Raw genomic sequence first — 16,641 nt, forward strand, 5'->3', positions numbered from 1 at the left:
GGGAATTTTTAAATGGTGATTCCTTCATCATTAAGCATCATTAAATCTGGAAAAGTAGACTATCTTTGTCAGTTACTTAAGTCAAGTCCATAAATGTGGATTCTTGTGAAGCTTGTAGACACTTTTAGCATTTAATTTTTATTTGCACTGTTAATGAGGTGTTTCCTTCTTAAAAGTCTTATTTAAAGAATTATGGGAACTGTGTTGTCATCTTGTAGGGTATTTAAGGAAAGCTTTCTAGACTAGGCACAAAGAAAACAATTATCAGTGGTATTAAGAGGTCCATCTGGTATTCCAAAGGCATTTCACAAACATCATGCTTTAAAATGCTTTTCCACAGCAATTCTTAGAGCTAGTAAGCTAAGACCTTGTTTAATTATCAATAAAATGACCTTCCAGTTGTACAAGGCGTTTAAAATAGAGTACGAGACGACAGGTTTAATGATTATTGGATTGGGGTGGTTAAATATCAGCCATGTAAATCAGTTTATATCCACTCTTCACTACATTTGTCTTTTTAGTACATCAAACTAAAGACTCCAACTTTTTGGACCATAAACATCTGTTAACATAATGTTTTAGTTAACATTAGCAAATTATTTTTTATTATTTAATTTCTGAACCTATTAAACATAATGGTTCTCTTTTAGAGTAATTTTTTAGTAAATCCAGCTAGAAGCAGCAGGGGGAGTTGATTTAAAATGTGCAGGCAGATTTAGAGACCTTGGGCCTGATTCATTAAGGATCTAAACTTGAGAAACTTTTTATTTCAGTCTCCTGGACAAAACCATGTTACAATGCAAGGGGTGCAAATTAGTATTCTGTTTTGCACATAAATTAAATACTGACTGTTTTTTTCTGTAGCACACAAATATCAAGTTTAAATTTCAATGTACAAATAAGCTATCAAGTATTTGTGTACTATACATGAAAAAACAGTCAGTATTTAACTGTGCAAAACAGAATACTAATTTGCACCCCTTGCATTGTAACATGGTTTTGTCCAGAAGTCTTAAATAAGAAGTTTCTCAAGTTAAGATGCTTAATGAATCAGGCCCTTTGAGAGATTTGCATTCTAGCTCAATTGTTGAATTTAGGTCAAGGCAAATGTATGTTTTAGAATGCCTTCTTCTTTAAATAGGACTCTCAAACTATATACTTAGGTTTCTGATGCTGAATTAGGAGCAAAGCAAAAAATAGTAGTAAATCTGTTCCTGGCTGAATCATGTTACAATGCAAGGTGTATAATATTGGCTGCTTTTTCATATAGCACACAAATACATGATAATTTTCATTTTTACATTGAAATAAAGGTTGATGTAGGAAATGCCCTATCCCAGCTATAAATCTGTCTCCCATTTTAAATTTATCTCCCCTCCTCCAATACAACATGGATTTGCCAAGGTACAAATTTGCTCCTTTTTTGGCTCCTAGCTCAGCATCAGGCCCTTAGGAGGTATTGAAGAACTTGAAGAAAGAAGTGTGATATTTCTTCTTCCCTGTCAAAATCTTATTGGTTTGCAGATTAGTTAAATCTAAAACATTTAAGTTTTTGTGCTTGTCTCTTTTGCTGCAGTTGTTACACTGTTTATTTTTTAGATGTTATTAAATTTGTTGTAAGATGTATTTTCACATTTTCATTTCTGGAAAAACATTCCCCCACATAGACATACCATATAATACACCCTAAAGATGGGCAAGTAATTAAAATCCAAAACAGTAAGTGTCCTTTCAAAAAATAGATGTATAAATATGAAGGACATATTCAGTAACTGTTTTAGTACTTGGATTTCATTTTGAGCACAATTTTGCCTATTAAAATTTGCATAAGAAATTCTTCACTGCGAGCGTGTAATAGAATGAGGTGACCTATATTAATATATATAAATATATGTCCTATATGCAGCATTGCTTTCAATGCTAAATGATTGCCTAAAATGAGAAAAGATTCCAGTTGCATCCCACTGTGAACTATTCATGCATATATTTAGATGAATATAGAACATTTTATGCATATATAGAGGATGCTTGAAAGAATTAGCTCAAAATAAAAAGATACAGTAAATATTTTTCAAAATGTTGTTTTACCTTTTCTATGTATTTTAATTTGAACAAGTTTTCCTTTTTTTCTTGTTCCTCGGAAACAAGCCATAGTTGTACTAATTATATTTTCATTCAATTTTGAAGATTAAATTCAATCAACACTTCTGAATCAAGTGTGCAGTTATGCATATCAAAACTGGTCATATAATGCAATTACTTTTCTATCTAAATGAAAGAATCTTGTTTCAATTTAGGGATTCATTCTATTTAATTTTTATCAAAACATTGCATTTGTATGATGGATACTTGTGAAACTGGATCGTTTTAGCTATTCAAGAGACATATGAAAATGGGTATCTACTAAATCCTGTGTCAATATAAGAGAAATGTATAATAAATATCCATAAATGCATGACTACTTTTATTTGATCCAGTGATAATTGATTATTTTTCATCCAATGATATTGTTTAGGAGGAGAAAACCACTTAAAGCAATCCTATAAAGAGCACATTTGTACTTGTGAATATTAACAGTGCTATAGCTTTGCCTGTTCCTCTGGCACTTGAAAAGTTTAAATACTTGATCATGTAACACATTAATGTTTAATTTGCAGTTTAACAGCTTCACAGATGCAGGTGCAAATCCTTAACTGAAAAGCACAACAATAAGGATAATGACATGTAAAATATATGCAGCTTTATTTTATGACCTACTTAAAACCTGGTTCCGAAGTTTCAGTGAAATTCACATACTCTTCACATTCACAATTGGGATGTTTACACCATCAGAGGAAGTGCTATGTAATTTGTATGAATCTCTTTAATAAGAATATTTCAATTTGAACAAATCACATGCTCACCCAATAGATACCCACTACTTATCCTTAAAGAGGTTTTCATTCTTTGGGGCTGATAGCACCTTTAGGGCATTGAAAAACAAAGCTTGTTGAACATATGCAATTTGCCCTTGCTTCAAAAGAACACTGAGACATGATATTATGTATCTGGAAGCTGCAGCACAGTGTTCTATGCACTTAATGTAGTACTTTGACAGGTGTTAACATGTTAACGTTTGTTTGTGAATGCTGCAGGCAACGTTGAAATTGATGCAAGACAGAGTGAAGCCAACACTTGTCAGAAAGTGCCTGTACCCAGGTCCAATTGCTTATATTAATTTTCACAGCTCTGCATCAGACAGCATTAACTAGGCTTTGTTGGCATGTTAACTACATGTACAAACTTTGTCACTTATCATTCATAAAATTAAATTGTATTCACAGTAATCTCCAACTTGCATACAAACTGTAAAAAAATATTATACATGGTTAGTGTGTGATTTGCTAACAATAAAGGAAGTGAACAAAATAATTTAAAAAAAAATACTTTACAAAGGAAAGAAGCTGGTCACGGGATAGTAAATGTGCAGCCAATTTTTGCAAAGTATATATTGCTTGGTTGGCTGATGTGGCCGTGACTTAATAAATTATGGTTCTTAGTAATTCATATTACCAGTGGCTGCATTATTAAAGTGGGTGGAACTCAAGTTCGAAATGCAGAACTTGTCATGTTTTGCCATCAGTAAGGTTTACCTAGGTGAAGAAGGCATCAAATGAGAGGATATGAGGATCATGTGACTGGCACACATTGTATTAGGTGATGCCCTCTTTAGCAAGGTATGACCCACTTCTGCTAAGCCATCTGGCTAATTGTGGTAAATAGTGAAATGCCCTTTTAAAAATCAAGAGTTCATGATCAACTTTTAGGTTGACTATTTAAGTTAATGACACCAACTGTTCATCTACAGTTTGTTTGTTCTGAAGTTAATGGGAAGCCATGAAGGAATTGACAGAAAGGGGCAGCAGTTGAGGAAGAACTGGAAGGATAGATGAGCCTTGCAGCAGCACTTATGATTGATTGCAGAGGAGATAAACTAGTCATTGGCAGGCCAGATAGAAGAAGGAAAAGCTATGACGTGATAAAGGTGTGGCTCAGTAGTTCTGTGGCATCTTTTAATGATATATTCTGTAAATGTTATGCAGGTGGTATGAGAACCATATTCTAAAGGAAAAAATGCTGACTCAATGCACAGGATGATCTTGATAATGTCTTTGTATAAATTATAACAATTATTTCTGCAGGAACGTAGGTCAGAAATGTAAGATATATTGCAGGCTGACCAGCTGATTGTTACCTTTGGTTGGCCAATATATCATTTAGTCACGAAGCAGAACAGTATAATTATTATTTTCTTGAACATTTTTATTGTGTACATTGTTGTAGGCTAATGTGGTATATCACATATAATATATATCAAAAGGTTCTAATTTCTGAAAACTGGGAAATCACATAACTTTGCCCAGTCAATCAAAGCTACTGATACTTTATTTTGAGTGTCAATTTAAATAATAGGAATGAAATTCCACAATTTTTTTAGCTGACTCATCAGAGGTATAGTATCTGTATGAATATAATACATGTATGATGTATTATATACTTTAGAAACAAAAACTAATCTCTTACTCTTACTAGTATTCATGATGAACTCTCTATATTGAACATTCCAACTTTGATTTTCATTCATTATATGTTAGAGAGTTCTGTGTAAGGTGATCTGGATTAATAGGAAATAGAGGAGAGACTACATTTTCACATGCATTTGTACCCTCATTTAGAGTTGGAAGTAAGTCCATTCGCAAGATGTAAAACTGTGTGTGGCACCAGTTTTGCTACACTGCACAAGAGCAAGACTTGCATTTGTTTTCAGATTTAAATGTATCTTGTTTTTGCGGCACCTTGTGGGTTTCTGGAGTTCACCTGAAAGTACAGTACAGTAAGGAGTTAAAAATACCTTAACATACATTAATTTTCAGACATAAGTGCTCAGTTTGGAGGTTGAAAATGTTGACTTCCATGTCTTCTACTGTAAAAATAGATACATAATAAAAAAACAGTGTACCCCACTAAACCAGCACTACAATCAGGGCTGGTTTCCACCAAACTATTTGAATAACAAGCATGGGTTATACCAGTTTGAACAGAAACTTATCCCAGCCTACATAGACTAGTTCAGATTTTACTATTAAAAGGACGACCCATACGATTTTGTCTCTTGTCAAAGTGAGAACCAGACCCAGCCTATTGAGTGTGCGACTGGAGCTTCTGAGGTTGGGGGGACCACACAAAATAAGCAGGACTCCCCTGCTAGAGACTACCAGCTTCACACTGAGCTTAACTTGGACTCTTCCTGGTGATCCCGGACTGTCAGTGCCAGAGTAATAATAAACATAACTTCTGGAGTAATAACTTTGCCACCCTTGGTGATCCCCGTATAATGGTAAGGCATCCATAAGCCCATTCCCCCATTATACCAAATATGTAGAAAATGTACACAAAAATAAGAATTCCCACTGGACTACGTTGACTACATTGGCTACTTACATTTAACTCACTTACATTTTTTACACATTTGTTATATTAGGAGAAGGGACTTGTATACCCCTTTTTATTATAATGGGATTTCCTGGGGTGAAAACTGCCACTTCATGGGTCCTGATCTTTATCATTACCCCAGCATGCACAGCCCACAGGTGTATATCCAGTGCTGATCAGCACAGCGCTGTTAGAGTTTCTTATTAGAGGCCCACTCACTTTGTTTTGGCAACCCTTACATTAAAGGCTCCAACTCTGTACAGAGTAGATTGATAGTTCCCACTATGAAAGGTAGATTCCACTCTGCAGACTCCTTTTTAATAGTGAGCAGCCTGTGTAGCCTGGGTCTAGTTTTCCAACCAGCAGGTGGACCCATTGGTCATTGTTCCCCTGTTTTAGTGTAAAGTTACCCATACTATAAAGCTCTGTTGATGGTTAAGGATTTTAGAGGGTTAAACTCATTTTTTTAAATTATTTATTTATTTTTTTAACAGTGAAAATTAGGGTAGGCATCACTATCATCTTCTTCCCTGGTAATGTCAAACAGCTGTATTTTAAGATAGATTATAATTGGATGTATCTTAAGACACATGCAACTCAGTTATTTTCATGTTTAACTAAAGCCTTACTATATGGGGATAACACAGCAAACAGTCATAATGAAAATAGTTTATGGTGTGAGGAGATATCTATGTGTTCTATATAACTTCATTCCATAGATACTCATGTACATGATTGTATTGTTTCCAGAATCCATGAAAATGGGACAATCCTTAGTGTAGAATTAGGTCAACACTGCTGCACATTTACCAGTTCTATGTTTCTGAAAAGAGTTTAAAACACAGTTGTTTTACATCTCCAGCGGATGTTATAAATAATAGCAGTTGCTCCATTAACAACAGTTTTTCACCTTCATTAGATTCTGCATAATTTATACATTTCACACCTGGAAAGTTAATGATTCACAATTACAATAGCATTTGAAAGGCAATGTATGGTAATGCAGGCAATACAGGCAGACAAAAGTAAGTATCTGCATAATGTTTTTAGACAATAGAATATATATATATATATATATATATATATATATATATATATATATATATATATATATATATATTATCAGATCATCCAAAATATGAATAAGCTGCAGTCTATACAAAAGTTTATTTTATTCAAAAGAGATTCAATATTACATCCTTGTGGTAAATGAAACAATATACACTTAGTTCAAAAGCCATATCTCGGTTTTACTTGCGTTCTAAACTACATCAAAGTAACTCTGACCTGATTGACCCAGCTCTCCTTCTGTAGGCCAATAACAATTTTCTTGACAGCATCACTTTGCTGAGTTTTGACATGTCCAGCTCTGAGAAAAATTATATGTCATCTCAGTTTGATTATATCCTCCAGCTTATTTCCCATTTGTAGAAAAGTGGCTTTTCCTGCATTGGGCCTCACTCTGTTTACCTATAATTGATTGCTTGTAGTGCATTCTCTGACATTGGTACCTGTTGCTGGCTCTTTTTCCAGGTCAACTGGCTGCAGGTACGTGCGAGGTTGTTACGTATGACAGAGATAGCAGTCAGCCCCGAAGGACTATAGCCCGACAAACCGCTCGCTGTGCATGTAAAAAAGGACAGATTGCCGGCACAACAAGAGCAAGGCCAGCTTGTGTAGATGGTAAGAGTGTTATATATTATTTGGAAAATCTATATATGTGCAAATGTTTATGGATTTTTGGAGCATGTTTTATTTGAAGTGAAACTTATTCAGCGCATTGTACACTTCCACAAGACTTTATAATACATGTATGCTCATGATCTTCAGTAGTGTGCATCAAAGCATTTTTTTTTATAGCTGTTCAGATGAAAATAAAGATGTAAACTAGTGAGCCAGACATTTAATGGAGCATTCTAATATTCTTAAAATCTGAATAATTGGATTCAAAACATTTTTGAATAATCCAAATGAAAAAATGTAGTTTATGAGATGTACCCAATGCTACCCGATTAGTTTCTTAAAAATGCATTTTGCTCCTATTCAGATTCAGAATTTTAATGCCACCCTCAGGCTAATGTGACTTTTCCTGCGTGAAAGTTAATGTTGTTGAAAAAAAAAAAGCACTTGCAGCATTGTTAGAATAATATTTCTTTTTTCTTTTTATTTCTAGTATTTTGTCTCTCATTAAAATTATCACTGCATATGACTCACTGCCAAATAACAGCAGCCTGAAGCCTCCTCACATGCTAATTCTAAGGGGAAAATGTTTGTCTTTGGGAAAATTACAGTTTTGTGTCATGCAAACAAGCACATATTTTCTTGCACGTATTGTCATGTTACCTGAAGTTTCATATTTATTACTTGTAAACAAAGCTGTCCCTAATTAAATTATCAGCCTTGTTATATATGTCGTAGTGGAAGTCTTTGGGTTTGGTCGCACTACTACTGTAATCTCCGTTTGTGTTTCTTCTTGGTCACACAGTAGTATAAGGATATTCATCTATTATAAACATGATTTTACATTGCAGATGACTGCAGAGAAGTAAGATGGGCCAGGTTGCCAGCCTCCACAGCACAGATTAGTAGGATTATTACAATATCTGCTTGGGGCAAACCTCTAAGGCCAGTGTTTTAGTAACCTGCATATTGTTCTTACATAAAGGTCATTTCAATTTGATTAAGTAGCTGAGACTATGAGAAACCATAGAGAGTCTATTTTTTCTAACCTTGTGAAGCTATTGGCCCATTGCCTCTGACATCACATGGCAGTTTGGTTGTACTTATAGGCATGTACCGCACGTTTCATTAGAGTGTGCCACAAAATTAACCCTTTTCTTTATAATCCTTATCAAAATTCCACCTGTGAATGTCAACAAAAAAGCAGAACATTTTCCACATACTTTATAAAAAAGAGAAGAGGTAAAAGGTAACATTATCAATGGCCACTTGATTGTATATCTGTACCAAAGAATTTGACATAGAATTCTGAACATAGAGATGAACCAAATTACAATATAATGTGGTGAAAGTCCAATTTTGCAATTGTAAGGGGCATTATTCACGGCTGCTAAGCTCTGATGTTGCCACCTTATGAGTTCTTCATTTGCTTTACCTTTACAGTGAAAGTCATTCTGCTCTGAATTTCTAAATCAGCATTGTGCGAAATTTATAGTCTACCTTATTACTGGGATAATCTAGGTCTGCCCTGGTCTAAAGAGGGCAGGTTCCACTGCTGCTCTGCTTCCCCATTACTGGATCCTCCCCTGGACCAGTCACCAATGCACTGGGACCTGGATCAATTCTTTCCCTCCCTCCCCTTCCTGCTCCTCTTCATTTAATCTCAACCAATTATCCGCACTCTGCACACTGGGTGGTGCAGATACCACATCAGTTTCTTCATGATAGGTAAGTGCATTGGGTGTGGAGGTTTGGTGTATAAATGTTACCTGAGGATTGTGTATTAATGATATGGTGTATTAATATTATGTGGCCTATCTATCTATCTATCTATCTATTTATCTATCTCATACTTGCCAACTTTTCTTTGTTGGCTTCAGGGAGACCCTGGGGGAGGTGGGCTTACGGGGGCAGGGCTTGACGAATTGCATCTTAGCGGGGCTAAGATGACGCAATATTTGTGTCACTAAGCCCCGCCCCTGCCACTTATCTATTGCGGGAGTGAGAACCGGGAGGTTGCCCTGCTCTCCCAGGAGCCCTGGAGGTTTCCCAAAAATGCGTGAGTCTCCCGGACATTCCGGGAGAGTAGGCAACTAAGCGTTAAAGAAAAGCAGTTAAAGAATCTCCAGAGACTGAAGTGTCTTTTACATTTCTGTCTCCATTACTGAGTCTTACCTGTCAATCTTTGATTTAATCTTGGTCTCCATGAAAATGGAAACCTCCATAGGCATCAATACATGGACATAGGACACAATTTCTGAACTGTGTCATAATGCCACAGATGGCGAAGCCAACCACGTCTTGTACTGGCTCAGCATCAGGGAGAATGCCAGACTCAGGGTGTGAAGGAGGTCACCCCTATTTCAGGGAGTCTCCCTGACTTGCAGGGGGAGTTGGCAAGTATGATCTATCTATCTATCTATCTATCATATATAGTGATCCATCAAGGTTTTTATGATAACTACTTTAATACAGATAGTGTAGGAAAATGCTTTGTTATTTGCTGGATATCACAGACGAAAATCTGTGAAACCATAAAAAGGGAAAATTGGCCAGTTACAACTTTATGCTATTGCTAATTTTAAATTGTTTCTTAAAATTTATCATCATGCATGACAGAGTTCATCCATTAACATTAGAAAGAGAAGGTGGAAACAGCCACATAACACCAATGAAGCTATTGGTGTACAGTGCTGTCTATTCCCAATTCATGCTCAGCATTGAACGTTCATAATAAGTCAATAGAGTGGTATACCAAAATATGAAATCTATGCATAATTAATAAAGTACTGGACATATTTAGATCTATGCTATATTGTTATGTTTTCATTACATTTGATTCATTTAATTATAACACTTCATTATCACTGTTGTTCATGCATTAAGTTTAACAATTTAAACAGTTTGAATTGATAAGGTATCTAGAATTATTCTTCAGTATCTTAAAGTTCTGGTATTATTATTTTATTTGTGTTGTAGTACATGATCCTGTTTATTTACTCACTAGTAGAAAATGTGATGCCCAAGAGTCACTTTGCTAATTTACTCCCTGCACCCTGGACTCAATTCTACCATTTTCTTCTTTGACCTATTGGGTACATAATATATGTTTCATTGATCTTTGCTGTCACATCTAAAGAAAGGCATCCAATAGTACATGCAGTGAATTAATATAAGCGTTTAGCTAGTTCAGCTAAATCATTGGGTAAACATTGCTCTATATATCCTCTCTTGTCTAATACAAATACATACTGTGGATATTTATTTTTAGCTTTTAACAGAAATCTAGGAGCCAATTTACAGCAACCACATTAGCATGTCCAATAAATGCCTGTCTCTTTCCCTCATTAACTGCAAGGGAATTGTTAGGGCCATTTATTGATTTATGTAATAAACAAACACTGTTCTAAGCCTTTTTTTATCTCTAAAAATGTTATTATGTGGAATGTATATTTTTGTAACTGGATCTGACTCTGAGCAGGAGGTGGTTTATACTGAGCAGAATTACAGTGATAGATTAAAATGCGCATTGATTGGTCACTAATGTGGCTTTCCTTACTAGATGTGTAGTGAGAACTGTACAGCTATCCCAGAAGTAGATAAACATACCTATCAATTGTAATTAATCATTTTTGGATGATGATATAATATTATTATTATTATTATTATTATTATTATTATTATTATTATTATTATTTACACCCATGTTTACATAAATTATACAGAGTTGTCCATCTTCACTGCTCTTGAATAAGACACATTGGTCCTGAGTCATTAAGGAGAGTAAGGCAAAAAAAGGAGTAAATGTTCTCGGGGACAAACCATGTTACAATGCAAGGGGTGCAAATTAGCTAATTATTTTGCACATAAGTAAAATACTGGCTGTTTTTTCATCTAGCACATAAATACTTGATAGCTTTATTTTTTACATTGAAATTTAAAGTTTATCCAGGACATGTCCTATCCCAACTATAAATTTGGCCCCACCTTTTAAATTGACCTCCCCCTGCAAAGCAGCATGGTTTTTCCCAGGCTTCAAGGTTACTCCTTTTTCATGCTTTGCTCTCCTTAATGACTCAGGCCCATTGTATTTGTAGTGTCAAATCCAAGTACAATAATAAAAATCACTCAATTAATCATCACAGTCACCTTTGGAGGAAGGAATGATGCCTCTGTTATAAATATGGGTACGCTGTTTAACTTATAGTGAGAGTTGGAAGTTACTTCCAATCTGCCACTGTTTATAACATGAATGATACACAGACATTTGCAGACAATAAATTGATTAGAAACATTCATATTGTTAAGGTTTCTTTGTTTATTTTTAATATATTTAACTTTATATATTTAAGTATTAAGAAGAGAGTTTTTAAACTACAAATGGTACCATTAAAAACACAAAGCTTACTTTGATTTAAGATGCATATATTTGACCATATTTTCCTATGGTTTTCGCAGCTATCATTTATTACCCATTAAGTATTTTCAAGGATTCATATTGTACATTATATACAGCAAAAGGTCATTGTATTCTCAAAAGCATATGCTCAAGAATAATTTATTGCATCTTGTAGCTGTTACAGTCACACATATACCCATAAGTCTTCTTCCGTTTATTAATAACAAGTCATAATTGCCAAGAGATAAAATGCATAAATTAAACATTCTGCAATAACATTATTTTAGTGGGAAATTCAACTCTTAATTGCAAATTATTTAATACCACCTGCAGAGGCATTCATCTTTCTCCATGTCAAATTGTTTTTCCATCTCCAGGATTAATTCACTAGCAAGCTAATGAATACATTTTATATAAGTGACATGTTTATATAAATTGTAGCCACATGATCACTTACAAGATAACTCTAATAAAGTGACCCCAATGCTAAACAAAGAGTGGTTTCAATGCATTAGATGTCATTTAATACCTGCACAATGTGATCTTAACTTTAGACCGGCAGCATGCCTCAATTTGCGAAAGTATGCATAGTTTTCTTTCAAAGTGTATGAGTTTTCAGAGCAAAAAGGCAATGTGTGAACACACATGATGACGAGTTGGGAGGAGTGAGCGCAGTGAGGGGAGTGAGGAGTTGAGAAGAGTGAGGGCATTACATGTGAAGTATGAAATATGTAAACCAGTGCCCCTAGTTTTGTGCAATTTTTCCTTTTGCAGAGTGAAATTGCTGAGTTTTAGGTGTATTTTATGTGGTAGGGCACACAGGCACATGCCCATTTCAGCTCTGCAAAAGGATTTCAAATTTACATCAACTCGAAGCTTTGGTCTTTGGGTCTTGTCCTATGTTTTTAATGGGACCTGATTTGCATTTCTATGTTGCATTTAGTCAGAAAACCACTTTTCTAGGCACACTCTGAGCAATGTAATAAAAGCATTGTATACACAAAATTGTTACATGCAGTAAAGATAATACAAATGCTCCCTCATTGTCATTAATTTAAGCTATATATATATGTGGCTTAGCCGAGCAGATTTTGTGTGGAAATGGATATGGAGATGTTTATTTTAATGAAGGGGGGTGTCCTAAAGTGCTAGGAGGATGGACTTTAATGTAACATTTCTACTTTTGAGCAGTGCATGACTGGAGATACATAAGTGTGCTGAGCGATCAAAACCAAGGCATTTTGTGGTGCACATCAACTACACTATGTTAAAGAGGAGATGAAGAATGACTCTAGTCAAACACACCTTCACAACTTTTATATTTTTGCTGCAAAAGTCTAGTCCAGAAGTTTATATCTCGTTGTTAGAAAAAGCAATGATGCAGTTGATGATGTTTTCTGCTTATAGTGTACACTGCTTTAGGGCAAATTTTTACCTTGAATTGTTTAGTGGAAGAAAGAAGCACCAGTTGCTGCCTCAGGTGGCAGAATTGCTAGCACCACCCCTGTAGAGAGCTATCATTTATAAGCAAGATGTTATTTAGTGTAGATAGAGAAACTGTTTGTACTGCCTTAGTGCTGTGTTTGGTATGGTGTTGCTAAATGGGGAGGAATTGAGATATCCCAAATTTTTGTTAACAGTTGCTATTTAGTGACACTCGAGGTTAGTTGCTTATGTTATTTACTGTAATTAGTAATCCACCACAGATTTGTCAACTTCCACTTTTTGAATGGTATTTTGGCAAAAGTGCAAATGTGATTTTCCCGTGACGTATCAGTTATATGTTATATAAATAAAATCAAAACTTTGTGTGGTCAATTTCACTGTCGGGGAAAAAAAGCCAAACTTGTTAAAACAGCAGTTTAGCTTGGTAAGCTGACTTGGTTCTAGAAAGTCTCTTGCGGATGACAGGTGTTTTTGATGATAAAAGCATTGGGAGAAGTTTGATAGAGGGCAGGTTATTACAGGGCAGAGTGTATGATTGTTTATAAGCCTTGACGACCAATCATGGGCAGCATTTTTAGACTTACAGACAATCACATGTCACGCTCTGTTGCTTCTCTTCAAATTTTCCTGGAACCATCACTGTCATCATCATCTATCTATATAGCGACCCATTGGGGCTTACAGTCTAAATTCACTACCATACACACACACAGACAGAGAGAGAGACTAGGATCAATTTGATAGCAGCCAATTAACCTACCAGTATGGTTTTGGAGTGTGGGAGAAAACCTGAGCACCCTGAGGAAACCCACACAAACCTGTGCAGAACATACAAACTCCACATGGGGACTATCGACCACTTATAGTCATGGCCAAAAGTTTTGAGAATGACACAAATATTATTTTTCACAAAGTCTGCTGCCTCAGTTTTTATGATGGCAATTTGCATATACTCCAGAATGTCATGAAGAGTGATCAGATAAATTGCAATTAATTTCAAAGTCCCTCTTTACCATGACAAAGAACTTTATCCAAAAAACAACATTTCCACTGCATTTCAGCCCTGCCACAAAAGTGCCAGCTGATATCAGGTCAGTGATTCTCTCGTTAACACAGGTGATAGTGCTGGTGAGAACAAGGTTGGAGATCACTATGTCATGCTGATTAAGTTAGAATAACAGACTGGAAGCTTTAAAAGGAGGGTAGTGCTTAAAATCATTGTTCTTCCTCTGTCAACCATGGTTTTCTGCAAGGAAACACATTCAGTCATCATTTCTTTGCACAAAAAGGGCTTCACAGGCAAGGATATTGCTGCTAGTAAGATTGCACCTAAATCAACCATTTATCGGATCATCAAGAACTTCAAGGAGAGAGGTTCAATAGTTGTGAAGAAGGCTTCAGGGTGCCCAAGAACATCCAGCAAGTGCCAGGGCCGTCTCCTAAAATTTAATTTAGCTGCGGGATTGGGACACCAGCACTGCAGAGCTTGCTGAGGAATGGCAGCAAGCAGGTGTGAGAGCATCTGCACGCACAGTGAGGCGAGGACTTTAGAGGATGGCCTGGTGTCAAGAAGCCACTTCTCTCTAGGAAAAACATCACGGACAGACTGATATCCTGCAACAGGCACAGGGATTGGACTGCTGATGACTGGGGTTAATTTATTTTCTCTGATGAATCCCCTTTCAGATTGTTAGGGACATCTGGAAAAACGCTTGTCCGGAGAAGGAAAGGTGAGCGCTACCATCAGACATGTGTCATGCCAACAGCAAAGCATCCTGAGACCATTCATGTGTGGGGTTGCTTCTCAGCCAAGGGAGTGGGCTCACTCACAAATTTTCCTAAGAACACCGCCATGAATAAAGAATAATACGAACTACGAAAACATCCTCCAAGAGCAATTTCTCCCAACCATCCAAGATCAGTTTGGTGATGAACAATGCCTTTTCTTGCATGATGGAATACCTTGCCATAAGGAAAATGTGATAACTAAGTGGCTTGGGGATGAAAACATCAAAATTTTGGGTCTATGGCCTGGAAACTCCCCAGACCATAATACCATTGAGAACTTGGGGTCAATCATCAAGAGGCGGGTGGACAAACAAAAACCGTCAAATGTTGACAAACTCTAACCATTAATTAGGCAAGAATGGGCAGCCATCAGTCAGTTTGTGGCCCAGAAGTTGATTGACAGCATGTCAGGGTTAATGGCAGAGGTCTTCAAAAAGAAGGGTCAACTTTGCAAATATGGACTCTTTGCATAAATTTAATGTAATTGTCAATAAAAGCCTTTGACACTTATGAAATGCTTGTAATATCTGTTAATAGAATGTTCGTTTGTGCTACATTCACACAGCAGTGAACTTAGCATAGACTAAAATATACCATAGAAACATCTGACAAAAAGGTCTAAAAACACTGAAGTAGCAAACTTTGTGAAAACCAATACTTGTGTCATTCTCAAAACTTTTGGCCATGATTGTATATTAAAAAAGACAATTTAAATGTAAAATGTCTCTCTAAAATATTTTCTTTATTCCCAACATAACATTTTAAAAGAAACATCACAGACTGTTACCATGAGACCAAACATAAAGATTACTTTTATTATAGTGATGTTGGAGTGGCAATAATTATAGTCTTTACTATACTGGTAGAACTTGAAAGCTAAGGCTTTATTATATTTACATTTTTTCACTAAAAATGCCAGACACTATCCACTAACAACAATAAATCAACTTCTTATTGTATTTTAATGCCTGTAAATGTCCATCACAATAATCTATGCCACAATATACCCATCCTAACACTTTACTATGTCTATATAGTCCTAGTGAAATTGTTTAATACAGCAGACTTAGTTCATAACCAGTAACTTTGTAAATCTTTAACAAAAGCCATACTGATGTCAATAAAAAAGTGTTATCCCAAAGAGACTCCTTCTCACCGTTGAAAGATAAGGCAGCTCTTCTTGTTACTTGTTAATAATTCTTTTTTTGTTATTATTCTCAAAGTGGTTTCTTAGATGCAATTTCATGGGTTTGCCCATTTTACTGGCTGCTGTGCTGTGCAGAAATATTGATTTTTTTGTTTCTGGTAAAAATAAAAAAGTCACCTACACTGGGCCATTAATAGATTAACATTATATAAGAAACCGTTAAAGATACAGCTATTGACATTAGAGAATTGACAATGGTATGTAACAAATCTAATTATTCCATCTGCAAATTAAATTGTATGATGTACTCAATTTTCCTAATAGTCACTCCATGAATTTGAATCAGTAACTATGTGACCAAACAACGTATAACTAAGTTACTTACAAAAGAATACAACACATGAAAAAATGTCCTGTAATGTACACATGATTTTTTTTTACTTGCATTTGAAATACTATTAATACATAATATTATTTTTAATAATAAAACAAAGAAGTGTAGGTAGTTCAGTAAGCAGATCAGTACCTAATTTTTATTTTACAGTGTACATAGATGAAATGTTTGGGAAATGTATTGTCTTTGCCAGACATGAAATGCAATAGGTGGCATCAAAATTTATAAACACTACAGCATATCCATTAGAAAAATGGTACCAAATGACTCCAAAGTAGTCACACCCTCTTTCATGATGCTTGATAACATCAGACA

The 16,641-nt window shown here is 35.5% G+C and overlaps 1 protein-coding gene across 2 annotated transcripts in view; it reads left to right on the forward strand.

Moving 5' to 3' along the window:
• Positions 1-16,641, forward strand: part of TAFA5 (TAFA chemokine like family member 5) — a 474,858-nt gene that overhangs the window by 169,446 nt on the left and 288,771 nt on the right. For both annotated transcript variants that reach the window (XM_075208869.1, XM_075208870.1), the window contains exon 2: positions 7,006-7,155. In XM_075208869.1, coding sequence (XP_075064970.1) covers positions 7,006-7,155 — 150 coding nt within the window. The remainder of the gene's footprint in view (positions 1-7,005; positions 7,156-16,641) is intronic.

Source organism: Mixophyes fleayi, chromosome 4, assembly GCF_038048845.1.
Source record: "Mixophyes fleayi isolate aMixFle1 chromosome 4, aMixFle1.hap1, whole genome shotgun sequence".
Lineage (NCBI taxonomy): Eukaryota > Metazoa > Chordata > Amphibia > Anura > Limnodynastidae > Mixophyes > Mixophyes fleayi.